The sequence below is a fragment of the Gavia stellata genome, chromosome 21 (genome assembly GCF_030936135.1).
Source record: "Gavia stellata isolate bGavSte3 chromosome 21, bGavSte3.hap2, whole genome shotgun sequence".
In the NCBI taxonomy this organism is placed as follows: Eukaryota; Metazoa; Chordata; class Aves; order Gaviiformes; family Gaviidae; genus Gavia; species Gavia stellata.
This window is the reverse complement of record NC_082614.1, coordinates 2,664,488-2,678,096: the sequence shown is the minus strand read 5'-3', so window position 1 is coordinate 2,678,096 and position 13,609 is coordinate 2,664,488. Positions and strand designations below refer to the sequence as shown.

The window sequence follows — 13,609 nt, the reverse complement described above, 5'->3', positions numbered from 1 at the left end:
ATGAAAACTACTCCTTGCTGCCCTTTTTTTATTTTTAATTTTTGCTTAGAACCAGGTTTCTGGGGAAGAAACGCCCCTGGATAAAAACGGCCCATTTAAAAAGAACAAACAAAATAATAATCCAAAGTTCAGATGAATCCTGGGAACAAATAACCCCCAAATGGTAAAAGATTACAAATGTCTACTTTACATTTTTTCCTCCCCAAGTTAAATTTTTTTTATACAAGTTTACAATCTTCATCTTTTTATGCTCTTCAAAAGGCCTTGAGAATTTTCTTTTCTGATTAAGAAAAAATAGTACTGCAATATTTTTAAAGTCAATTTTACACTGTACACATTAGATACAAATGGTTTGATATCAGATTTTTTTTTTTTTTTAACCTATACATTGCAAAGAAGATACCCACAAGGGAGGTTTGGTGCAGAGAATGAAATAATCCATTTACAGGTTACTTCTCTGACTTCACCTTCTCATTACACAAGCAATTCTTTTTTTTTTTTTATTTTATATAATTTGTTTTAAATGTTACATTATCTCAAGAAAAATACTTTTTAAAATCATAGAATTTCATTTTTTTTAACCAGAACATGAAAGTCTTTTGGAAGAACTTTAAAATTTGTAGTTTTTTCTCCACAGATAGATAGCTAGGTCACACAGCCTGATCAAAGTGCCCGACCCCTCACGTAAGGCAGTCCATGCCTGCTGCACAGTGCAACAACAAACATTAGAAAACGGAGTTTAAATATAAACCCCTTGAAGCCTGGAATGAAGGAGTCATAAAAATACTTCAATTAGCCATTAACCTTTAAAATGGCAATCATTTTACTAAACAAAGTAACTTTTCCACCACAGTGGTATAACTTCAAGTACTAATTTAATGATATAATTTTTAAAAATTATTTCTTTGAAATAATATTCCTATAGTCAGAAAAAATACACCAGATTTGTAACTGATTTAGTGTAAACAAAAACCATATTTTTGGATATGTACATGGACGAGTCTGCCCAGAATTAAAGGGCGACTTGGGTTTCAGTAAATAGTTTTCTAGCATCACTAAATTTACCGGAAATATATTTCAATCATAGCTCTACAATAGATTAATTTACCACTTTCCATTTGCCCTTTCGTGGGGCTTTAAAGTATTTTTCCTCCCTACCTCTCACTCACTCTTCTTCCATTAGGTAGTGTTATCCTTCAGCAAACACTGGCCATTCCTTGCTTTAACCAGGCTAAATGCAGGTGAGAATTCCTTAAAACACAAGTATATCCTTACCAGGATACGCTTCCCCTCCCAGCTTGGACTTTGATTGTTACTAGCGTCACGTTTGATTCCTAGGTCAGAAGAGTGAGAGGTGTGTAGATAAATAACCCTACAGTGGAACGGAGCTGGACTTCTAAGATATTCTACTGTTCCTGGTCCTTTATAATTTAATCCCTCCCCTCCCCAAACCTAAAAATAAATAAAGTATCTCCAGACCATTCATATCTACATGGACAGGTAACAAATGCATGCATTCATCCCAATCCACTCTGACAGGAACTCCAGGTAGACAGAAAACTCCAATATTTATACGAGACTACAACTGGGTGGGGTTTTGTTTGTTTGTTTGTTTTTTCTCCTGCAAAGTCCCAGTTTATGACGAGCAAACGACAAAGGAAGTTTTGGACAACCCAAACTGGTCACTACAGGGTATTTTTACTTGCAGGGTTGAAACTGCTGTTGGTTGTTTATCAGAGTTCCTAATGCAAAAAGATACTGTAGTCTTCCTTAAAAAAATAAAATATTAAAAAAAATAATCACACTGACCAGTAGTTACTGGGCCACCAAACTAACACTGGCGTGAGGTTACTCTGTGTTCACTGTTCTTGGATGTTCCCAGATTTTGGACTGAAGCTGCCAGAGATGTTAATGGGTAGTTTAGTTTTGAACACTGCAGAATTCACATGTGCTTTTGGAGGAACAGAAGCACAGCACAGGACTGGTCTGAAGAGAAGCAAAATTGTGATCTTTGCAGACTGTGGCACGTTTCTCAGGTTGAGGGGAGAATAAGCCAGAAGAACAAGTGCTTTTCTATCTATTAAAGTATATTCATGATGGCATTGTACAGCTGAGTGAGCACCACGAAGTGGACAGGAAGGCAGGAGCTGCGATCCTGAGTGGCAGGGTTACACGTAAGCCAGGACAGTGCATTGTACTGCTCCAAAACGAACCTGCAGAAGAGAAACGCAGAGGGAAATGAAACTGGAATCCTTTGCTCCTTTCCTTCTTGTCTTTTCCACAAGATTTACTTAAACTCATCTCTGGTTTCTCCTGGAGGTACGACGTTGTGAGGACTGCCTGGCTGTGTTAACGCTGGTGGTGTTGGCAAAGTAGGAAACTCACCGAAAAGGGAGCGGGGGGAAGCACGAATTTTTAGTTTTAATACGTTTGAACTTGAACCAAGCTATTTGAATGTAGGGCCTCCCCAGCACATAGCAGAGATTATGGAATCACAGAGGTTCAAATACCACTGTATTCAAAGCCTTGAGTCTTGAACACCTCTAAGAATGGAGGTTCCGCAGCCTCTCTGGGCAACCTGGGCCCGTATTTGATCACACTTTTTGTGTGATCTTGTATCATCTGATTAGAATTTCTCATGTTGTAACTTGTGTCTCTTGTATCTCGTCCCTGCCCTGTGTGTTGCATCATCATCCTTTTACTCAAAGACAGTCGTACCTCAGGACAGCTGTGATAGCTCAGTCCTCTAAGAGGATGCAAATTCACATCTTCTAGAAAAAGACAACCACCCCCCATTTTCTTAGATCGGATTATTCTTCACGTTTCCTGCTGATACTCTCTACTTGGTTAAATGTACACGTCTGTTCACTGGTGTGTTCCACCCCGCATGCTGTCTCATAAAACATCTTTTTTCAGTCCCCAACAGGTGGGATGGAGGCAAACAGTCCCCTAGTTATCTCGTACCATACGATACACAACCCTGTATTAATTCAGGAAGAATATCTCCTTCATATCCCAATTCCTAAGATACTGGTATCAGGAGAGTACTTTTATCTCCATCTATAAATCAATTTGTTTTGCTGAGTAAAAACAATTATTGACACAGTCCAGATTAGACCACCAGCTAAAGAGAACAATCTTTGGGAGGCAAACCAAGGTGTCCACTTAGCAAGGCAAAGCTGTTTGTAAGCTTTCTTTACATAGTTGTGTATAGTAGTACAGAAAACTGATGAAGTAACCCTCAAAGTCCTGCTCTTTGGTGGTGGAGGTAGCAGCTACAGTAAGAGCTGCCCACTGCTCTGAGACACACACGTAGGGCACAGTAGAGTTATAAGCTGTGATAAAGCTAAGAAATAAATTTGCCGGGTTGAAAAGAAAAGGTCCCTCTGAAATTTCGGAGCTCAGTCCCCACAGCCTTAGGGAGGAAATGCAAAACCTAAAAGGTGTTACCTCAAGACATCTGATGTAGTTTTAGAGTCAAGGGGGTGAGGAACTCGCTGAGAATTTCTGGCAGGTAGAAGCTCATCTGTCTGCGCTACAGAGATATGGTGATGTAATGAGGCCTGCGTAAAGGAAAAAAGCACAAATTAACTCCTCACGTAGCAAGTGCTTCTGAAGATGCACAGTGAACAAATACATTCTGAATTGTCTCAGGACAGCATGAAAAGTTGGCAGTTCTTTGTTGAACCCACCACGACCATGTGTATTTCCAAGTTCCATAATGATTACATTTTTGAATAAACTGACTTCTCTTTTTGACTGGAATCAAGGATCTTTGAAAAAGAACGCTGAATTCTGTTCTTAATTTTAGTCAGGGAAGAAGTAATGAGGGGCAACACTTGGGACGTGTCAGCGGTTCTTTTGGTATTTCGGTAACAATCCATTCTGATTCTTCAAACTCTCCCAGTAGGAGACCCATCACAGGCTACCACACAGAGGTGGGGTGTCCGGCCGGAACGCTCAGCGCAGCCTTTGTCCTGCTCTCTGCTCTTACGCTTTCTCAATCTGTCTCATCTTTCTTCCGGAGCAAGGCTTGTGCGTTAGCGCATACAGGAGTAGGAAAGGGACTTCATATTGATCATGTGCTGGGGGCAGAGCAACCATGTAAGCCTTTCAAGTGGGCAGCCCAGTACGCCACACAGCCTGCCGAGGCAAAACCCCCAGTTCATACTCCTCCAATTACGGCACGCACAGTAGAGGTGAAATACTTTAGCTCAAAAATACTTAATCCAAATCAGACAAAGATGACTTGAATCTGTATGCCTCACATGCCATGCAAGTTTCCTAATTGCAGCGTTGTGCAGCATAAAGGAGACAGCACCACCTGCTCACTGAACGGTGTACAAGTTCCTGCATGAATTCAGCCCCTTGCTTTTATTAAAAATTGTCCAAACTAAACCAGTACGTTCCAAGTCAAATTAAACATTTAATTCGGCCTAGATCTGAGAAAGCAATTGTGTTGGGCTGGGGGGGGTGGTGTAGGGAAGGGTGGTGGCTCCTTCTCTCTGGTACAAATCTAGTATAAGCTCACGGAAGGAATTCATACAGTTGCCTGGAGCTCTGCTGACTGTTTTTTACTGCTGTAACTGAAACAGAGCCTTTGGATTACTCATCCACAAAAAAAAAGGTAGTTTTAAGTTTGGCATAAAAGTTTAGCACAAAATCTCTAGCTCCTAAACCATGGTGGTTCATTTTTCATATTATTTTGAGATCTCCATTCTGTCGGTTTGAAGAAAAGCACATACTTCAGGGAAATCTATCCATGAAAAGTGCCGAGTGTGAGGAATAAGGTTCAGTACTTTGCTGGTGGAGGTGCTGTACTGAAGAAAGCCTGCCATGCTGACTGCAAGTCATTGTTAGCATCAGCCCTAAAATTGCTTTTTTTGCATGAGGGAAGAATTGAGAAATACTGAACACCTTTACTTCGACAATTGCCTGATAGACATGGATGAGGGAATTTAGTTAAGAGACTTGCAAAAATCTTTAGCATTTGTTAATTAAGCTGGGAACGGATAAAGTAAGTGGTACTATCTTTATTTATCTATCCGTTGTTTGCTCAAATAGTTATGTGATGCTATTCAAGGCAGACTTTTCACCTTCTTTCCATGCTAATTAGTTCACATTTTTCTAATTTACTGAAATAAGAAGCTGCATGACACTCTACAGGGATCAGTGAGTCTCTGGTAGTTGAACCAATTCTGCTCCATATGTCTCACGAGCACTTGCGATTCTGGAATGGCAGGTATCAGGTTCACTCTGACACTACAGACTCCACTGTGCACCTTTTCCAACTAGGGAAATAGAAACAGATAGCAAATGCTCTATCTGGAGGCGCTACTCTCCTTTCTAACTTTTAATCTACGTGTCATAACTGGATTACAGAAGAAGAGAAAGTACGTCCCTCCCTCCTGTCTTAGGCTGACTGAAAATGAAAACTGGGACACTTCTGTAATACCAGGTATAGCTTTGATGATTCTGTATTTAAAAGCTGCCAAACTATTCCATTTTCAGGCAAGGGCTTTAGAAAGGAGAATTAAGGTTTAATAGCCAGCTATCTTAAGTAAACTTAAACCTAAAATTGTATTTCCATTTCCAGTACTGTCACACTTGTGGTAACGTGCAAAGCCAACATTTTCAAAGAAAATTCATAGGCTATGAATACAATTCTTCTTCTCTTTCCCCTGTGATGGGATACCAGGACAGACCTTCAGGAAGAGGGGACACTGGTTTTGTGCCTGAGGACAGGATGACCAGAACCACTGTGGAAGATTCTCAGCTTTGGCAGTTGATACGAAGTATCCAAGAGCAAGAGGCTGCTGCTTCAGTTCTTCAGGGGCTTCTCTGGAAAGGAGACGTTCCCCTTGGCTCTGAAAGAAGAGTTGAAGAGGCAGGTTTGTTCGTTTATGTTATTACAGCTCATTCCAATAACATTAATTTTGTTTACTAATTACTCAGTCTTTAAACCAGTTCTGTGTTGTTATTAATGAGTTATCCTTTAGTCATGCATGAATCTTAGCCAAAGTTATCTAATCCTTTCCTTTTTCCCCCTGTAGTTGCTTACGCTCCAGGCTTACGTTCCAGAATCACTTTAGATTCCCAAACAGCAATGGTAACCTCCTAAATTGAACCACGTACATGTGGAATTTGATGCTGCCGGGTAACTCTGAGGTACTGGGCTCTGGCTATGAATCTGAACGGCTTCTTGCGTGCGTGCAGAGAGCAGACCGGTGTTGAATTTAAATTTATAAAGCCTCATAGGCTTTTCCTATACATATCAAAACCAGCAGTTTGCACTGCAGATCTTCGTGACTTCAGCTAGCAGAAGGACGAGTTACACACTCAAATATGGAAGAACAGAGAATACCTGCATCTTTATAAGCTTGGTTGTGTTTGCTTTTTCAGTTAGCTACAGATAGCTTAGAAAAAAATGCTGTACTTGCTATTCCTTGCTGTGGACAGTTGGTCAGAAGATACTACGTTTGGTTTGTGTATCTACCAAGCAGATGTGAAGTGTGGGGAAAAAGAAACAGCTGCCCTGCTTTTCAATTTATATCAGTTATTCATTTATTTATACACTGTATTTTTGCACTGCTAGTTACTCATTCTTATACGTGGACCAAACAGTTATTTGGAGAAGAGAGAGTTAAACAATGAGAAACCGTCTGTAAAACTGATTTCATCAGGCTTTGAGTCGCTGCCTGTCAGGATATACGTTTGTGATTTTATTTCTGTGGAGTAAAACCTAGATGAACCTTCCGTACCTGAGGCTGTTGGCTAGAAACACTTGGTGTGAGCTTCCTTACCTCATCCTGTCTGTGTATATATATACACATGCCCTTCTATATCATGAAGCACATTACCAAACCTACAAGGGTCTCCTTAGGTACAGAAAGGGTGACTGCCATTCCATTCTAGAGTACACTCCTATTGCAAATGCATTAGGGTTTTTTGGAAACACCCTTTATTATTTTGCTTTTACTTTTATTTCATAGAGGACAAACCTAAAAGATGCCTGCAAAGTATTTTAGCTTGTAACTTATCCCAGAAGAACGGGGACAGCAGTTAATTTAATCCACAAACATCTTTTAAGTCAATAGGTTAAAAGAAAAAAAGAAAATAAAAAGAAAAGATTCCACTGCATAGAAACCAGCTTAATCACAAAGCCTTCCCTGCTAGTCCTTTGGGCAGGTCTTTCTCCAACAGCATCTTGGTCAGGAATCACAGACAGTTAAACTCTCCATAAAGCTCGGAGAAGGCTGCAGCTCCCCCGGCTGTGGGCACTCAGAAAGCCTAACAGCAAACCTTGAAACTGGCTGCTGAGCAATCAGGACTTACACTGCTAAACTGCAGCAATCAATTACGGGTTACATGGACGAAGGCTTGACCTTCCCCGACCCACAAGGTAATGATCACACGCTGTTGCTTTTTTAAAACCAAAAATTACACATCAATTACTAGGCCCTTGTTAATGGTTAAACTGAATTACTATGACAGGTTCATCTAGAAATGGCTTGTCCAGGTCTCTACGCTCTTTGGTCATTAACCTTTCAGTGCTGCTCTTAAGCCACCTGGATGGAGTTCCATTGAGAGTAAGTTTTGTAAACGATTTCTAGAAGTGGTACAGAACAGAGATTGCTGAATGAACTAAGTAAGAGAGAGAAATTGTAATGAGTGATGAGTTGTGATTTATGGCGGGAGGGTTTAGTAACAGACTTAAAAACTTTCGATTTGCCCACATACCAGTTTGAAATAACCAAATGACAGTAACGTGCAATTATTTAGCCTCTGAAAAGTGGGTTGGAGTATTAACATAAGGTAAGGTGGTTGCGTACTGAGATCACAGAATACAGTAATAGCATTTTTGTGGCTGATGCCGAAATAATTTTTCACTCACAGACTGTATTAAGCTGACCATTGAAGCATTTTGGCAGGGGTTGCAAGGCAAATACAGGCAGGACTTTTTCCTTCCAGGTGGTAAAACTAACACCATTTAGTTAGTAATTTTCAGGGAGTGAGAATTCTTTTCTTAAGAACTCTTATTTACATTTAGAAAAATGCACTGCTTTGTTACAGGGGCTGAATGAGTAGCATCATTCACGGGCAAATATCCTAGCTGTACATATACCTCCTCTAAGTATCTATTCTGTACTTCCTTTCATACCAGATTTATAGGTTCTCTTGATGAGACTGTTTAAAGCCACCAGTGATAGTCACAGATCCAGATCCAGTTACTTAAATTATTACAGATCACTAAACCAGAACTTTTTAATGCACGGGACTGTCTGTTTCTTGTATAAAAGTTAGCATGCTTCCTTAATAAAAGACAGTAGTATTTAGTAAAGAAGTAATATGCCACTGCTTTAAATGTACTATTTCTAGAATAAAACGTCTCCATAGGAAATTATGAAGTGTCAAACTTCTACATACTTGTGATGGAAACCATTTTAAGAGTACAGCTAAGTCTCTTACCCAATTCAGTGTATGAGTAAAAGAGTTCCATCAAACATGATCCAAATTATGCTGAAGCTGATTCAAAAAAATACCTCGAATTACCAAAAATAATTTGCATTTTAAGTAATCACCGGTGTTGGAACCAACTTTATAAAAGCCACTTCAAACAAAAATAACTTACAAACACTATGTGCTCTGGGCTAATTTTTACTAAGAAAACAACATTTGCATAAACATCCAGCACCTGCGGAGTTGCTATGGGTAGGGTTTTATTATTCGGAGAATTATCGCCCTTCTTGCCTCCCCTAGAAATTCATGTGAACAGAGCTGTCATATCTTCCTTCCTCTCAAAGACCTGTCACTTTGTGCCAGGGACATTCCATATTATTTTCCAGAAAAAAATGGATGAGTACAGATTGAATTTATACAGGGTCATTAGATACGGCTCTGCCACGCAAAAATAAAGCTTCTCTCTCCTCCTTCTCTCTTCCTCTCAATTACCTTGTACACTAACAATTAACTTTAGACATGTAAGCAGTCAAGGCAGAGGCATCTTCTACAATAGTATTTAACCAGCACCTTCAATTTTAACGTGAATTTCTGCTTGCTGTTGGCCTAATTATGTTGGAGAATCTACAGGGAAAAAAGTGCTACAGCCTTACCCTACTGTGCTGGAAGTGAGATCCCACTCCAATGCCAGACGGTGATCCAGGGGAAGGAACTGGGGAGGAGTTTGGTGAAGAGTGAAGATTCCCTGTTATTAAAATTCTAATGTCATTGTCCATGTCATCTGGGAATGGGAGGTCAAACATGTCATCTGAAAAGGAAAAGAAACAAAAATAATTTCCAATGTGCTGTACTCATTTTTGTCACGAAATTTTTGTAATTTATTACCATTCCCTTTAATTTATTATCACTTTTTTTTTTTTACATACTCTTGAGACAGAATAAAGCAGAGATAAACACTTTGTTGTTGAATCTTTCTTAGTACCTTTGACTGCAACCACACAGACTTCAAAGGAAAAGTTGGCAGACATCTATTAAAATCATGAATTTCAACAATGGTCATAGAGTGAACAAAAATCCTGTCATACCAGCTTAATAAAAATCCAAATTGAACTTTGGAACAGAAAAAATGACACCTCTCTGCAGTTGGTCACAGAAATCCATTAACAAAATACTTGAAATACATTAAAGAACCCTACGTATGTTACTCTCGGCAGGTGCTGCTCTTCAGGCTTCTAGTGCCACGCACCCGCGCTTTAGCACGTCTGCTCAAAATACTCCGGGAGCAGTCCGAGCAGCTCCAAGGAAATTGCTCACAGAATCAGGAAGGGCAGCAAGGCCTGCTCCACACTCACACGCAACACCTGTGATTATTTCAAATATTGCACCAGGATTTCCTATGTTGCAGCTTTTAATATGTTACTTTTATCTCAGAAAGTAAATACAGTTGTATTTACTAATAGTTGCTATTTTAATTTCATCTATGTTAATATGTGGGAAGGGCATGAAGATACAGTGAAAACGTGTTTGCATTCTATGAGAAGTACATTCCTTTACTCAAGTCACTTGAAACACAGTTTATGGTACCACAAGTATTTACATGATGGAAAGCTAAGAGTAAAAAATTACAAGCATCACAATATGGCTCATAGGGTTTTTTTCCTTATTCAGATTTCTCAGCAGGCAGAGGCATTTAAACAGTATAATGACATTTAAAGCACACTTTAGGGGACAGAAAGGGACAGTGGGAGCTGTCTGAATTAACTGGAGTAATTGGAATTGCAGCCAAATTTATACTAAAACACATGGAGCCCTAAACAAGAGTCTTGCATTTCTACATATTATAATAAATAATTTATCTTGAAAAAGCAGAAAATACTCTGCATGAAAAGAGAAAAGAATGTGTGAGTCTTGAACTAATTTCACCTGAAGTCCTAGCGCTGAAATAGGCAGGTGGTTGTTTTTCCTCATCTTCTGAAGAGAAATACTGGATTGCAAGAGCAATGAATTAACTTAGTTTATTAACTTCTGTCCTACAACCTCAGTAAACAAAACAGAACTAATGTCATGCTCTGCTTAGCCTCCAAAGCATAAATGAGATGGCTAATAGCATAGGAAGCAGTTTAATCATTAAGTAGAACAGAGTTCAGAAAATTAAATTTAACACCATTTTGGAAAACGGCAGTTCTTGTACCTGATTCTAATTAGCATCTGAAGCACTAAAGGGCAGGTTAATGCAGGTTAAATATTTGTCAGCACAGCACTCAGTCGGGATTCTGGGGCCTCGAAAGGACAGCTGCTCAAGAATTAAGAGGGGTAACTTCCCTTCTGTGGGGCCCCCTGAAATTCCAGGAGAAACAGATCAAAGCAGACTCTTTCATTAAAAATAGTGGGCCTTTCTTCCTCTCCATACTGTAACTTCCCTCTTCATAAAATAGTTCTATTGTAAATGTTTGTAGTTTTTCTTGGTTTAAATTCTTTTACAATCATTTTTAAGGATTTATGGCAAAACAGTTAGGAAAATACTTATTTGATATACAGTATTAACTGGAGTCTTGCTGACGCAAACTATAGGGTTAAATATGCTTGAAAAAGCACACTGCCAACCTAGAGAATTCTCAGGTCAGTCTATTTCGCCTACTTCACAGGAAGATGAAAATTCTAAACCATGTACCTCCTTCCTTGCAAGCTTTGTGCACAACAGGGCACAAAGCGAATCACTACTATAAAAAACAAGTTGGCCTGGTCACGTCACAACAAGGAGAAAAAGTGTTTTACAGTCTGTGCCATTTCGAGTATTGATTGGGCATATCACTTTTGGAATAAATCGGTATGATTATGTGAAAACAGACTTCAGAAAAAGATAGTATATTATCCTGTAACTATGAAGTATAGTGGTGTTCTCTTTAAATGAAATCAGGGTGGTATGGGGTCCGTGGGAGAACATTGGTCCACTCAGATTTTATTCAGGCTCTGTACATGTCCAGCTCTGCTGATGTTCAGAGCAGGCCACTGAGCATCCGCAAGTATCTCCCCTCTCACACTAGACACGTGCTTACTCACCATTCGTAGGGCTGAATCCATCCTCATTGGGGTAATTGGCTGGTGCTACCTGGATAGTAGCAGAGGTTGGGAAAACCAGGATGTGTGTACAGGAGGCATCCTGAGGGGTATTCAGCTGGGACGACTGCAGATTCAGCGCAGTACTCCGGCCAAACACCGATCCCATAGTGACAGCATCTTCCAGAAGAGAAGCAACGGCAGAGACATTAATTTGCATCATCTTCAAAATACATGTTCGGTGTTCAATTAATTTCTCATCTGGGTTTGCAAGCTAATACAAGTGTTTAAAGGTTCTTATCTTAAAAAGAATAAATTACTAGAAGGGCTTGAAATTAAGATCACAAGTTGTAGATAATGTTTAACTATGTGAATTCCCATACAATGCCCCTCCTTTCCTTTCATTCTGCTGCCCCTTAATCAAAGATTTACTTGTTAAGTGAGCAAGTTAAATTTATTTTTGACACACGCTTCTGTATAACTATCCAATAGACCACACTTCGGTTGACATGAAAAAAAAGCACAACTTGCTGTCTATTTTCTCATGATACAAAAACTTCTCTGACAATTATTCAGCTTGATGAGTAATTTTCAAGCTCGTTTGTTCTGTTCCATATAGTAATCTTTTATTTCTAAACTAAAAACCCAGAGTGGTTTGTAAGGATATGTCACCACGTACATTAAAAAGTACATGCTTGCACGTACTTGTATGTAATACGACAAATAAGCAAAGCGAACCTCAAAATTTCATTTTATTTCAACTTAACTGTGGGGACTGCTGCTTATAATAGAACTCTCTAAATAACTTAAGCGTATGAAAAGGCAAGTAGGTTTATCCCTACTGCCATTTACACAGACTCTACTCTTTCACACTGTCGACTCTTACACTCTCTGCAGTCCTCCCTGCACGAGGGCGTCTACAACATCACATTTCAGCTGGTGAGAACTGGTCTACCTGAAAACCTGACTTCCCCAAGGAAAAGGTCATCAGTTTGACAGTGGCATACAGTCACCTTTCCCCCTAGGAGCCTACACTCCCAGTGCAGCATCTCTTCATGGTCTTTTTGGGAATTCTGCTGGCTCAACCTATTTTCTACCACATTTAAAAGCCATGCTAGTCAAGGTCTTCTTGTTGGACTCGGAAGTCTCCCAAAATTAACGTGCTTATGTGATAAGTATGATAAAAGAAGGAAAGTTTCATTGGCATTTCAACAGTTGGATAAAATTTACCTGGCATGACGACAAATGACCCCTGTGGCTCCATGGCAACTAAGCAGGCACTGAGGATAGAAGGAGAGTCTGCTGATGAGATGCCACACATGCGGCACACCTCCTTTAGTTGTTTGCTGATTGTCTGCAGGGAACATTCCCCAAGGAGGATACTCCAGTCTGAAATGAATAAACATTATGCTAGAATGTAATGGAGTTCTGAAATAGCCAGCACTTGCTTGAAAAGAGCAAAATATTAGTAACACTTTGCATTTCTTTAACACCGTACTATTCTGGACTACCTCCCCGTGTAAACAGGGTGTATGGCTCTTCAAACTGGCATAACTGGAATACTTGAAATGTAAGCAAAGAGAGAGGAATTCACATACTCAACGTCAGAGAAATTTTGTTAAACTTTGTGACGATTAAAATACGCTAAATAAAGCAAGTTTCAGTGGAGGTGCAGATACACATTCAAGAAACTACATTTAGTGATTTCAATCACATCATGTGTCCAAACAGAGGAAGGGAGTTGCTGATTAAATTCTTAATCTGTTTTCCTGCCTTCGTTCCGTTTAACTCCTGCGTGTGATGGATACCAAATTCCCCTACTGGGGCAGGCAACAGCTCTTCTTCCCTGCATGTACGATATGGGAGAAGACATTTAATTACTGCTTCCCCCCGCCGAGTATTTCTTTGTGCTTTCAGACTGAATTGTTATTTATTGTGCACTGTTTTTCAATTTTTTTCCCATCTCATGAAATACAGAATCTCTTACAATAAGCTAACCAGAGGAATTCAGGTCTCCTTCGGTTATTAATGTAAAAGGACAAACACTCATGGAATATCTTTATCCTCCTGTCTAATTTATCTTCATGTTCCA

The 13,609-nt window shown here is 39.6% G+C and overlaps 1 protein-coding gene across 1 annotated transcript in view; it reads right to left on the bottom strand.

Moving 5' to 3' along the window:
* Positions 1-860: 860 nt before the first annotated feature.
* Positions 861-13,609, bottom strand: part of MED13L (mediator complex subunit 13L) — a 200,567-nt gene continuing 187,818 nt past the window's right edge. The window contains exons 26-31 of the mRNA XM_059827587.1: positions 12,748-12,906; positions 11,521-11,697; positions 9,114-9,268; positions 5,706-5,867; positions 3,451-3,563; positions 861-2,213 (exon numbers count right to left, since the gene is read on the bottom strand). Coding sequence (XP_059683570.1) covers positions 2,081-2,213; positions 3,451-3,563; positions 5,706-5,867; positions 9,114-9,268; positions 11,521-11,697; positions 12,748-12,906 — 899 coding nt within the window. The 3' untranslated portion in view covers positions 861-2,080. The remainder of the gene's footprint in view (positions 2,214-3,450; positions 3,564-5,705; positions 5,868-9,113; positions 9,269-11,520; positions 11,698-12,747; positions 12,907-13,609) is intronic.